General features: G+C 39.1%; 1 protein-coding gene across 4 annotated transcripts in view; it reads left to right on the forward strand.

Moving 5' to 3' along the window:
* LOC126248862 (annexin B9-like) overlaps nt 1-13,564 on the forward strand; it is a 145,167-nt gene that overhangs the window by 41,335 nt on the left and 90,268 nt on the right. The window contains exons 1-2 of one of the 4 annotated variants that reach the window (XM_049950298.1): nt 1,460-1,812; nt 2,829-2,875. In XM_049950298.1, coding sequence (XP_049806255.1) covers nt 2,846-2,875 — 30 coding nt within the window. In that variant the 5' untranslated portion in view covers nt 1,460-1,812; nt 2,829-2,845. Of the gene's footprint in view, nt 1-1,459; nt 1,813-2,828; nt 2,876-13,564 lie in introns of those variants that run through there. The other 3 variants (XM_049950299.1, XM_049950297.1, XM_049950300.1) reach the window with 3 other exon arrangements.

The following is a 13,564-nucleotide window of genomic DNA, read 5'->3' on the forward strand; positions in this document are numbered from 1 at the left end:
CTGGACAGCCGAGAACGAGTGATGAAAATGTAGCACGCATCCAGCAAGCATTTGTTCGCAGCCCAGGAAAATCGACTCGCAGAGCTAGCAGAGAGCTGCAAATTCCACAATCAACTGTATGGAGAGTCCTACGAAAAAGGTTAATTATGAAACCTGAACGTCAACTACCCGAGGCGATGGATCGGCCGCCAGGCAGCCCGTGACAGAGCACTTCATCACTGGCCTCCAAGAAGCCCTGATCTTACCCCCTGTGAGTTTTTCTTATGGGGGTATGTTAAGGATATGGTGTTTCGGCCACCTCTCCCAGCCACCATTGATGATTTGAAACGAGAAATAACAGCAGCTATCCAAACTGTTACGCCTGGTATGCTACAGAGAGTGTGGAACGAGTTGGAGTATCGGGTTGATATTGCTCGTGTGTCTGGAGGGGGCCATATTGAACATCTCTGAACTTGTTTTTGAGTGGAAAAAACCTTTTTAAATACTCTTTGTAATGATGTATAACAGAAGGTTATATTATGTTTCTTTCATTAAATACACATTTTTAAAGTTGTGGTCTTCTTTTTGAATCACCCTGTATTTTAATTAAGTATATTGTTCGTATTCTACGTTATTTTTGTTTCCATCCGTTTGGCACGTTTTCAGCATTTGCAAGGGCGAACGCTCTAGTCACCAAGCGCACAAAACATACTGATCTACATCCACATTCTGCAATCCACTGTAAAATGCATGGCACTCAGTGGCAAAAAGCAACACCATTTAAAGCACAATAACATATTCATTCCGTGACAAGATGTAATAATGCTGAATACGAACCTAAATACCATCAAAACCTACCAACACGGAGTTCTCCGTTATATGCGAGGTAAAGTTTGTATACTAGATCGGTACCAGACTTCCTGCCACTACAGTACAACAAACCGAAAAAAAGGGGATGTCTTGAACAGATCTTTAATGCTCTATATCACTGAAACTGCATATTTGTGCAATACTCGAGTATAAATACGAACTCCGTGCGAGAAGTACGGAAAACGGATGCAAACATAAATAAAGTACAACAAAAGCAATATACTTACAACGCTTTTAAATCGAGCGGTAGACACACAGATGCGTAAGCAATAACAATAAACGTACCGTACGTCCACAGAACACCATGCAACGTAAGCAGCTTCTGTTTTGCATGAAGAAATAACAATTACGGAATCATTTACCCCACCCAGTATTAAGGATACTAGCAGAACGCAATGAGAATACAAGCAACATATTTACAACGTAATACAGAGCAAAACACACGGGAAGTCATAACGAGCAGCGCAATGTTACGAGTTGAAAACACGTCCCGTAAGAAACTAAAACGGATATAGAAGCTTAAAAATTAGCCAATGAGAAAGCGAGATGACGGACTGGTGTAAACCTAAAGCACTCCAAGTGGCCTGGCAGCGAACAAGGCAACAAGGTCATGTTAGCGGAAGTCCCTGTGTGAAATATATATAGCGTTACACCCCCGTGACCAAACATTTACAGTTGCCGTCCCAGCGCATGCGCAAGTGATTCTTGTAACCGCGAAGTATGAGCAACGGGAATGACATCATGACAGGAAGTTTTATGGTGTAGCTGATTCACGTGACATTGGTTGTGAATTGAGGCAAACGCTGAGACGTGTCATTAAATATTTGTGTTCTGACTGTGGCGGTGCTACACACAAGAGGTTTAGGAGAGTTTCTTGTTGTTTCCATCTAAGAAGCAAGTTTCACTAAGGCTCAGGTAATAACTGGACGATTGACGAAAACAGGTACCCCCTTGTTTTGCCAGGTATTGTTATGCTTTTTTAATAAATTCTGTCAGGTTTTTAATTGCCCTGTGTAATTGTTAAATTTAAGTTACTGTTTTCCATAAGGAATGGAAACTGAGGCAATGAATTCCATTGTACCGCGATTTTGTGGGATTCTTGTCAGATGTTACTGATTCTCGATCTTGTAGTAAAGATGAGTTGGCCCACGATAGATTCTTTTTCGCGAGCCCCAGTAGCGGAAGTAACAGTACACAATTTGGTATGATCTTCATAATAATATAATCTTATTGCGTCCTTCGTGGAGCAGCCTCATTCTCCCCTCGCACCACCACTCACACTTAATTGTATGGTTTTAAGGTAGGATTAGGCGAATGCATCGTTCCCTCTTACTTCATTACATAATTAGTAAACATACTCTCCTCATTCCTTGCTCATGAGCTAAGAAAACTAGACGTCGAGTTAACTCAGTTCATGCCGTTTCATTTCTTCATTTGTGTGTCTTATACTACCGAGTGGAACATGTGAGGAAGGACTCATTATTTTCTCATCTTAATTTTTTTTTTTTAAAAAGATATGAGACTGATAGCAAGAGTTACATTTTTGTGTGAAAATTACCTGGGGCTATGCTACTGTGTTAGACAAAGATTGAAACTGATTGTTCTGGGCATATACTCTGATGAAAATTATATACAACCGAGCCAGTGGTTTTAGGGGTGATATTCTAATTTATTTCTATTAATATAACTGATTACACAGTATACCACACATCAAATGTGAATGAAAGTTCCACACCCCTTTCCTCACCTAGCCACAGTAATCTATGGGCTGATTATTTTTTGTTTTTAAGCAACCGGGAAAAAGGTACATACATTATTGTATGATCTGCCATTAATTCTTTAGATGATGATAACATAAAAAATCTGCAACCATATCTTTTGTTATCAGATCTACGTATGAAATATTTCATTAAATGTAGGTCTATTGCTGTGAAAATTTTGAAATAATGTTTTAATAATTTTACTGTTGCTTATTTCAGATAACATATATTCACCAATGGCTTCTCAGTCATATTACCGGTCACTGGTAAGTAACTAGGCATAGTTGTTGCATTACACAGTGTATTTTTAAAATATTTGTTTTATCTATGAGGAGATATTTGCGAGCCTGCATAAAATTTGAAAAGTTAAGTTTGTATCTACAGTGAGATTATATGCTGGAAGACACACACATTGTGACATGTGGACGTCCACTCCTCTTTCATGCCTGTACCGTTTACCTTATAGTCTCCTGTTCATAATTCATAATTTCCCTCCCCAACAAATCGATCGAGATGGTGCAGTGGTTCACACTGGACTCACATACAGGAGGATGACGGTCCAGCCATCTTGATTTAGGTTTTCCGTGATTTCCCTAAATCACTTCAGGCAAATGCCCGGACGGTTTCTTTGAAAGGGCACAGCCGACTTCCTTCCATAATCCAATTGGACTGATGACCTTACTGTTTGTTTTCCTATTCCAAATCAAACAAACAACCTCCCCAACCTCTGCACTTACTCCATAAATCGTGACAGTTTTCTCTACTGTAAAAGTTTCTAATCCAATCTGACCAAATGGAATGAATTTTATTTATATCAGCATGATGGGAGGGCATTTTTGTTGCAATCAGTTGACATCTCCTTTCATTTCAGTTACAGATTGCGTAGCAGTGTAGATTACTGTCCATTCCTGTAAAAGATTTGTCTAAAATTTCTCTTGTGTTCTCCATTCCTAAACGTAGTTTCTTTTTCATATTCTGCAGTAGGAGTTTGCATCTTAAAATGTTGCTATTTATTTATGTATACATGTGAGCAACTATTGTTCTTTGGTAAAGTCTTTATTTAATTTCCACCTCTGTCATCTTGGCCTAATGATAGTTTAGGGAAAATAGTATAGTAATTTATCAACCCAAGAATCATTTTACAATGATACAGGATATATAGTTGTGTAATGAGGAGAGGACAGGTGGTCAGCCATTGCCTTGGTGAACAAACCATCTTGGCATTTGCCTGTAGTGATTTAGGATTACATGAATCATGATGGCCAGACAGAGCATTAGCCTTCATCCCCACAAATCTGAGGCTAACATCTTATGCACTACCTCATTACTTTTATATTTAGTATACATTGCTGTGGCATTGCCATGCCTCTGTTATAGATCCATTTCTTTCCTTATGCCAGCCTGAAAAGCTGAGTCAGACTCCACTCATGATTGAAATATTGAACTCGGAAAGAATGGCGAGACATTATTATTATGCACTATGCTCGCTTATTTTTTATTAAACCCTACTCAGATTACTCTAAATAAACTGTGTGTGTAGTTTTTAAGAGGTCGGCTTTGACTGCATGTATAAATAAATGTATTTTAGTTAACTCTTTCATTTCCTGCAGTTTTAATTCCAGATAGTGTGTAGAACTATTTGTGACACACTTATTATTGTTTTTCATGATGCGACCAACTGATTGTAGGTGAATGCACTCAGTGCAGGAAGGATACACATTTTTCAGTATTTTATTACCATGAGCCTTGATTTGATTTTTAATAATCCCAACAAATTGCAGTTGTTAATCATATGGTGATTTTCTGCTGTTTGAAAACTCTGTCTGTGTGTGTGTGTGTGTGTGTGTGTGTGTGTGTGTGTGTGTGTGTGTGTGTTTGTTTTTTATGCATTTTATTCCCAGAAGTAAACCTCATAGATAAAATCTTTAATGGACATAGGAATAGTATCAAACCACAAGGCACTGGTTGTTACATACTGAAATGACCCTAAGGGCATAACACGCTTATGATGTCTCTTTGCCAGTATCTTCCTGTGTTCATTCCCTGTCAACTGAAAATCAATATTCATCCCTAAAATACTTATTTGCTACACACTAAACGATGTATCATTTATGCTGAAAGTGGCAGACGATCTCTCCTTTTAAGCTGAAATTCAAGCTAATTTTTGTTAACAATAAAAATTTATTACATACTGCCTAGTCATACACATCCTCCAGGAGTTCTGGTTTTTTTATCAGTGGCTAATGCTGCTGTCATCAGCAGAGAATATTTTCTACATGTGTTATAAAACTCATTAAGGGGAAGATAAGGTCCAAGATTGCATTAATCATTCATTAGCTTTCTGCTCAATAGTATTGATATGTGGAGATGTCATAGGTCATTTCACTTGGGTGGTTCAATACTCAGCATTCCAGAAGCAACAAATTTCTCCTGTGTGATGCTAATTGATAAGCACCACAGTGTGTTCAGATTTTAAAAAAGCTAAGACTTTTTGGGTGATAAGTTCTCTAGTACTGTAACCTCTGACTCTGATTCAGCAATCATCAATTGGCAATACTGCCTTTGTTGTGATGACAGTAAAATATAAACTGAAAGGGGTGCTGTGTGTAGTTGGGATGGCTCAGGTTTGTGGGGCTGTGTTGGATTGTTGTTGTGGAGTTAGGATGGCACCTGTGGGGAAGAGAGGCATCTGGCTGATGAGTTGTTTTGGAAGCAGCACTACTATGAATAGTAACAGGACACGTGTGTTTAAAAGTACTCAGTTTATAGGCAGATTAAGATCACTTTTTAGCTGACACTTTGCTTGGGAACATAGTTCCTCCAATAGGAGCTCTTATCTCTCAAGATCAGTTCTCCATTGACATTGTGTTGCAACAGTGGTCATTTCAATTGCAGTTTTAGAGTAGTATAGTGTACACTTGTAATCTGTTATTAGACACTGCCAGCATCCTGCTACCTCTCGTCAGAGCCCTACCCAAGGTGCTCCTGACAGCCAAAATGGCAGCACCATAATGCCATGTGACAAACTTCAAATAACAAGTAATTTTAGCAAAGGTATAGTGAAAAGGGGATGTCTTATAAAGAGCTATCCCTTCTACATTTAAAAAGCTCAGGAGATAATTACACTACCTTTTAAGTCTTTAAAACATCTCCATAATGGTACACTTCTCATAGACAGTGATAACATGCCCAGCTTCTTAACGCTTAAGTCCTACCAGACTACAGAACAACCAAAGTTCCTAAACTTCAGTAAGGATGCCATGTGATGCAAGAAACTGTTGGAAGTATACACTAAACAAGCAGCAGAGTGAATGGGAGAAAGATGATAAATCGCATAGAAATGTCACATAAAGAGTAACTGGTGTACTGGGAAGACACCTGGTATCATTTTTAACAGTTAAGTGAGCAGTGCTTTCAGAGTATATGAAGATTTTGCTTTCTCATTGATAGTCAGATCATCTTGGCATGCAAGGGTCAGGCAATATTTATAAACTGATAATATGGTTACCAAGTGTGGAGTGAAGATAGCCCACAATTATGAGCTTTAAAAAAAAATTTAACTTTCAATTTTAAGGGCCTAGTTCTCTTTTCCTATAACACCATGTGATGCTTTTGTCAATGCCTCACCAAGAACACAAAATTATGTATCTGGTACCAAATCCTGCCGTTTTCAAATATAACTGCAGCTACTTTTAAATTGGTGAAAATTCATAGCTGCAGTGTCACCTGTCCCATTATACAGGGCGAGTCAAAAAGGACTGATATAGAAATTTGGAATGGTATAGAAATTTATTGAGTTAACTTACAGAAATGGTACATGTATCAAATAACTTAAAGTTTCACATAAGTGTCAAATGTCATTTTGGTTCAATGTGACTACCATTTATAATGTGACAAACACCACTAATCAATTTCTTCCCACACTCGTTGCGGCAAATCGGATGTAACTTCTGCAACAGCAGTGTGGATTAGATTTTTCAGGTTGGCTAAATTGTTTGGTAGGGGTGGAATATGTATTTGTTCTTCAGTGGAACCACAGGAGGAGGAATCCAGTGGTGTAAAGTGTGGGGAGCGAGGTAGCCATACTATTGGCTCTTCATGGCCAATTCATTGACCTAGGAAGTGATTATTGATGAAACATTGACCTTCCATGAGGGAATAAGGTGGTGCACTGGCTTGCTGGTAGTAAACCATCCCATCTCAGTCATCTTCATCGATCTGTGAAATTAAAAAGTTTTCAAGCATATCTCGATACGCAATATCAATGGCAGTTTTCTCCATGAAGAAAGGGCCATGCACTTTCAATTTGTTAAAGGGCACAAAACACATTAAGTTTGAGACTGTCACAAATGTGTTCCAGAGTGCGAAATTTACGCAGAACAATTGTTGCCGAGTTTTTTTCGTGAAACCAAAAAACACAGCAAGCATGTCGTGCACCCATGTAACCAGCCGTTCTGAGCACTGCACTGGTGCTCCTGGTGGAGGAATGGGCTACTGATGCAGTATGTGAATAAAATTTGACATTGTTTGCTACAAAATGACACATCTACCAATTCTAAAAGTTATCTCATAATAAGTTATCTCAGTAAATTTCTGTATCATTCCAAAGTTGTAAAGTCCTTTTTGACTCACCTTGTAGAACTGCTCATAGCTCTTAAGGTATGCATTTTAGACCCCATGTTTACTTGACTGCTACTGGGTCATCCTCAGCCATTGACCTCTCTTTCTGCTCTCCAGCCCTTGCATATTCAGCACAGTGGGAAGCAACTGAGGACCTTCATTTTGGTGACCAGTCCCCACTGTGGATCCATCTACTGGAGCAAGGATTGCTTGCTTGCACAGAAGCCACCAAAATGGATGATCAGCAGAGCTAACTGGGTGCTGTTCAGTCGGTTGACAGTGTTTGAATACCATGATAGATTACAGGAATGGGCAAACCACATCATGCAAGTGATCCATCATGCCGCTGACTTATCCATCCATAAGTCTGCAGGTCATCTTGGGGAGGTTACCTGTACCTTGGTAGACAGAGATGAGTGTTTTTCAGCAATCCAGGACAGGTGTGTAGCTCTTCGATGGTTTTAATGTTGCCGTAAAGCAGACAACTTCACTTCCTTTTAAAGGCATGAGAGTCAAGGCTCGATGCATAATTATGGAGAGCAAGAAGAGGTCATGGCAAGCGTTCCTGCACTCCATTAATCATTTCATTTGTTCCACAAAAGTATGGGAAGTCATGAGGAGGGTTCCTGGAAAACATGGTTGTGTAACAATAGCTGCATTGCTGGAATAGGTGTGTCTCCAGACAGTGCCCAGAAATGTCACTCGATCCTCATTTTGCAAGAACTACTGCCAGTGTAAGCCAGAATCCGGCATTTTGTCACTGCTGTGCAAATGTAGAGAGGGACAAGTTGGACTTCAGGTCCAACAATTTGAAGATTTATAACTATACTTTCTCCATGTGGAAGCTGGAATTGGTGCTGTCTGAGACTCGTGGTACTGCAACCAGTTGCAACAAAATCCGGCACTGCATGCTTAGACATTTGCCAGTAATGTCAAAATGAATCATCCTCAAATATTTTAATTTGATATGACAGACAGGTCACTTCCTAAACTCATGAAGAGGCAATTTTGATACCTCTCCTCAAACCAAGAAAGGGCTGCACATGTCCTATTATTTATCAGAGTATCGCCTTAATGAACTGTGTAGGAAAGACCCTGGAATGAATGGTTAACAGTAATATTGGCTGGTTATTGGAGACGAGGCAACTTCTTAGCCACTCTGTGTGGATTCTGGAAATTTTGGTCCACTGTCAACAATCTGACCCAGCTAGAGGTGGCTGTTCAGTAGGCTTTCCTATGTAAACATCACTGTATTGGCATTTTCTTTGATATCAGTGAGCCATATGACACTACTTGGAGATACAGTATTCTTGTGCAACTGCATCAATGAGGATTACGCCACCACCTCACCATCTTCATAATGTCTTTCCTGTATCAGTGATTTTTTTTTTTTTTTTTTTTAAGGATCTGAGTTGGTGACTCGCTGTCAGATTGTTTTCAGCATGAGAATGGTGTCCCTGAGGGCAGTGTTTTAAGTGTGACCCTCTTTTCCATAGCCATAAACAGCATCATGTCTACAGTAAAGAGTCCTATACAGTGCTCCTTATTTGTAGACAATTTTGTAGTTTTTTTGTTCCTCCTCCAGTGTTGCAACAGCAAGCAATCAGCCGCAACTCTCGGTGCGGAGGTTAGCGGAATGGACTGCAAAGTTGCGTTTCCAGGTTTCTGCAGTGAGAGAGAGAGAGAGTGTGTGTGTGTGTGTGTGTGTGTGTGTGTGTGTGTGTGTTTTAATTTTAATCATTCTCATCATATTTTTAATTTACCTAACTTGGATGTGAGGAACACCATTTTACATATTGAGAACACTGGGGTTTCAGGGCCTTACTTTTTACTCCAAATTGTCTTGGTTGCCATGCCTACGTGAAAGCCAGAACCCAGAAGCCACTGAATATCGTAACATGCCTTAGTCACAGGTCTCGGGGGAATAGACAGGGTGTGTCTGCTCCAGTTCTATAGGGGTTTCATGTGTTGATGGTTAATCTATGGGTGCACGATGTATGGATTGCTGACCCCTTCTTATTTGAAGGTTATTTATGCTGTTCACCATGAGGGGGATTTGGCAGGCCATAGGTGCTTATAGGACCAACCCCATACCCAATCTCTATGCTGAAGCTGGTGAACTGCTACTTACAATTGGACAGCAACTCCTTATGGTGCACCAGGCATGCAAGTTCCTCACAGCCTCGACTTCACCTACATCCTACACTGTTGCTCATTCACCTCTGGATCCCCTTTTCTCCCATCATCCTCAAGAAACACTGCCGTTCAGGATCTGCGTGCAGCATGTGCTGGAGTCACTTGGTGTGGAGCATGTACAGCTCCAAATCCCAGGTTTTAACTGTCTGCCACCATGGTTACTGCCGAGGGCTAGGGTGATTTTAGATTTAGATTTAGTGCTGTGTAGGAGAGATTACACTCCTGCATGTTTTTAATACTTTTATTTTCTACCATTTTAAATGAGCACCACAATTTTACAGCTGTCTTCGCGGGTGGGTTGAAACAATCCATTGGTTGCTGTGTTGTTTTCCCTGATCATGTCCTTAAGGTCCAACTGCCTTGAGACTTCACTGTATTTGACGCAGAACTCCATGTGTGTATTCAATCTGCGGGCAGTGGAGCAGATGAGACATTTTTTAATGCTAAATTCCTTGTCTGTTCTGCCTCCCTGAGTGCCTTTTACTCTGTGCTGGGTACCAAGGCCCATGGGTCTTGCAGGGAATAAAAGAGCAGATGTAGCAGCCAAGGAGATGTGTAGCAATCCTCAGTTGTTTGTGTGGTATCCTGTTGCATGTGTCAATGGGAAGATGAGTGGCTGGAAGTGACTGATAAGCAGCTCTGTCTATTAGAGCCAACTACACAGCTGTGGAATACTTCCTTTTGGCTACAAAGATGGGATGATGTCCTCCTTATTTATCTTCACATAGGCCACAGCTCTGCGACGCATGGCTTTGTGCTCTAGTGTGAGGCCCCTCCAATGTGTGGTGCTTGTAGCGTCCAGGTCACTGTGCACCACATTTTATTGGACTACATTTTATTTTCTGACCAGCAGGGTACAGTGGATTTGCCGATGGATCTGCCCTCTACGTTAATCAACATGCAAATGAATGAATGTGGTTTGAGTTTTAAAGTTTTATGAACTATCCAGCATTTTTCTCATAATTTTAGGGAGATGGTTATGGTTTTATGTGTTAACCGGGAGACTGGCTCATACATGATTTTTAAGTGGTCAGCCAGCGACTTCTCCCTGTGCCATTCTTTTAGCTCCGTTGTCATTTGACTTGGTTTTAAGCTAACGTATAGTTGCTTTTACTCTTTCTCCATTGTTTTAGTGTGTGTGTGAGAGGTAGAGTGGCGGTGTGGTCAATTTGAGTGCATGAGTGTGCAACAATTTTAGAGATTTTACCCACATTTGTTTAATTTAAACAAACACATGCGCACTAGTGAGCGAGCCCTGCTGAATAAGATTTAAACCAAAAGTAGACAAACGACAAACAATAAAAAGGATATTTACAGATGAAGAATGACAAAAAAGGTGAGAACAGATGAAAAGATACTGGACAATTTGGAAAGAAATCCTATTGGAGATGATGACCAGAAAATAATTGGCTGATGTGATTGAAGAAGAAGAAGAAGAAGAAGAAGAAGTTACTTATTATTTCACTTAACAAAATAAATTTATGTGAAATGGTAAACAAAGAAGACATGAATTTAAAAAGTAAAATAACAGTTTAAAACATCAAACAAATGTATGTAAAATGCAAAATTAGAATAATAATGAACATCTAGAAATTTTAATTAGGTATGTTGAAAATACTCAGACAGCAGATTGTGTATAACTTATTCTCCAAAAATGGTACTTTGGAAACCAGTTTTATTACAAATGAATGGATGTGACCTGAAAGGTTCTTTAATTTATGATGTAACAAAAGTTTTCATTTTTCAAAATTGATTAATGGGGTGGAGCATTTTGCAAAATTTCAAATTATTAGAAAAATTGGTTGTACAGTTTTCAAAAATGCTTATTACATTTCAACATATGTTTTGTGTATCATGGTTTCTAAGAAATTTCCTCTAAACCTAATGTGTCAAATTACCTTTTGGAGTGTGTTTGACCCCTTAAAAGTGAAACTGAGCAAAATTGAAAAAATATGTATTGCATTATTTTGACCGCTCTCTACAGCCGTCAAGTTCCATAAAGATAATTTATTTACACTTGGGAAAATTACCTTGTAAGTTGACTATATCATTTTGTTTTCTTGCTCACACCACATACTACTGTCCTACTTTGAAACAGTCAATAGTCTGCTATGTGCAGATTGCTTAATCTTCACTCAACAACTTGAAATGCCATGAAATGTTGTATGACCTCTGGCCTTTTTGACCCATCTCATTTTTTGGTACAGTGTTTTGTTTTCATTGTTTGGTAAAATAATGAAGTACATTTTTTTTTAAATATGAAGAGATCTAGGTAAAATCACTGTTACAAAATACACTCAAAAAATAAGTAAACGACTATGTACAACTAGGCTAAGATAGGTAATACTTTCTTCAGTCTTCTGTCATTTATTCTGACTCACATTGAAAGCACAACCATTTAGTTTTCTCATGTTGCCTACAAATGGACAAGACACAGGTCCTTCAAATATTGTGTGTTTCTGTCATTCATTTACTGATACCACCTCTTTCTGGTTCCTGGTTGGCACTGGTGTGAGGGGGGGGGGATCAAATTTGCAGGCTCTGGAATCCCCATAACTGCTATTATTTCAGTTTGTAGATTTCTGGGTAGCCCTTAGTTGGTCACCCTCAGCTTCATGAAGGACTTCGCCAATGAGAATGTCAATAATGTCAGAAAGTCGGATCGACTACTTGTCACAACGTTGTTATTCAACTGATGCAGTACAAAGGTGTTTATTCCAGCAGTGTCCAGTACTCTGTAGAATTTGCACATTGACATCTTCTGGTACCTCTTTCTCTTGAATAGATGGGACACAACTTGTCGAAAACATAAACCCCACCTATTGTGGAGTTGTAAACTTCAACATCAGGTTTTTGCATGTCTGGCTTCACAGTTCCAGTATTGTGCAGTGCAAATAGTACACTTACGCATTTTGTTTTTTGTCTTGTGGTATGAAAGTAACATCTTGTCAGGCTGATAAAGGAAAAATGAAGCTCCAAATTGCCCACCTTCAGTTGCATTGAGAGGTGGAGGAATTTCATACTTGTCTCTTCATGTGGTGTCAAACATGGTATTCTGCCATTTACAGAGCTCCTCACAAAGTTCTGTAGATGAAAACCAGTTGTTACATGTGACATGATGATTTGTTAGATTGAGAGGTTCTGTCTCTTGAACATTCTAGGTAGGTAATATCAAACCTTGGTGAGTTTTTGTCGCTTTTCATATGTAAGCGATACCTTCAAAAAAGAAGGTTCTTGTGGAGCAATAAAATTTTCATCTTGAATTTGTCAGGTTCTGCTGGAGTGTACATTTTGAAGCAAAACTCCTTGGAAATTTATCAATTTTTTCCTTTCTTCTTGGGCTGATTTTGAGTTGAATCTTGTGCTGAAAAAGTAGAAAGTCAAATTTTTTGCTGCCCATAAAATTGATGGTCCAAAGATATGAGAAAACATGCCTGACTGATTCAGATTTGAATTCCTTGTAATGCTGCTAAAGAATAGATGTAGTAATGCTTTCACTTCAATAGCATCTGTAGGTCCAATAGACCACTGGTCAGGCCTGTATTGGGCTTCTTTGCAATTTATTTGTTCATTGGTGAATTGAACAATCATGTCAACTATTGCTTGTTTGATGTACAAGGAAAACAATTTTACCTCTTCTACCAGGTTCTGAACATTTCCTTTGGCAACAGAGAAGTCTGTAATGATGATCCTGAAAGGGACTCTGAAGTTTCCTGACAGCAAAAGATCACTATCAATCCAGATAGTTTCTTCATCTTTGCTCAGCTTGAAGTTTCTGCTTTGCTCATCAGCTTCTGATGCTAAGGCTGAAGATTCTTGTTGACTAAAATGATCATCCAACATCACATCATCTTCAGGAAGAACTTCGAAGAAGTCTGCTTCATTGCTGTCATTTTGTATCATTATTTTCATCTTCACTTTCCGATACTTCTTGAGAAAAGTGTTCCTTGCCATCATCAAAATCGGCGTTGGTCAGTCTTCATGGATTTCTCCTTGAATTTCCTCATTGATCAGGAAATGTGAGTGGTTCACCACAGCTGAGAAAAATGTAGGAATTCTTTCTCAGAAAGGAAAATCACAGATTCATTTAATTTTTTAAAAAAAAAAAGAAATTGCCTATGAATGGAAACTGGTAGAAC

Source organism: Schistocerca nitens, chromosome 3, assembly GCF_023898315.1.
Source record: "Schistocerca nitens isolate TAMUIC-IGC-003100 chromosome 3, iqSchNite1.1, whole genome shotgun sequence".
Taxonomy (NCBI): Eukaryota; Metazoa; Arthropoda; class Insecta; order Orthoptera; family Acrididae; genus Schistocerca; species Schistocerca nitens.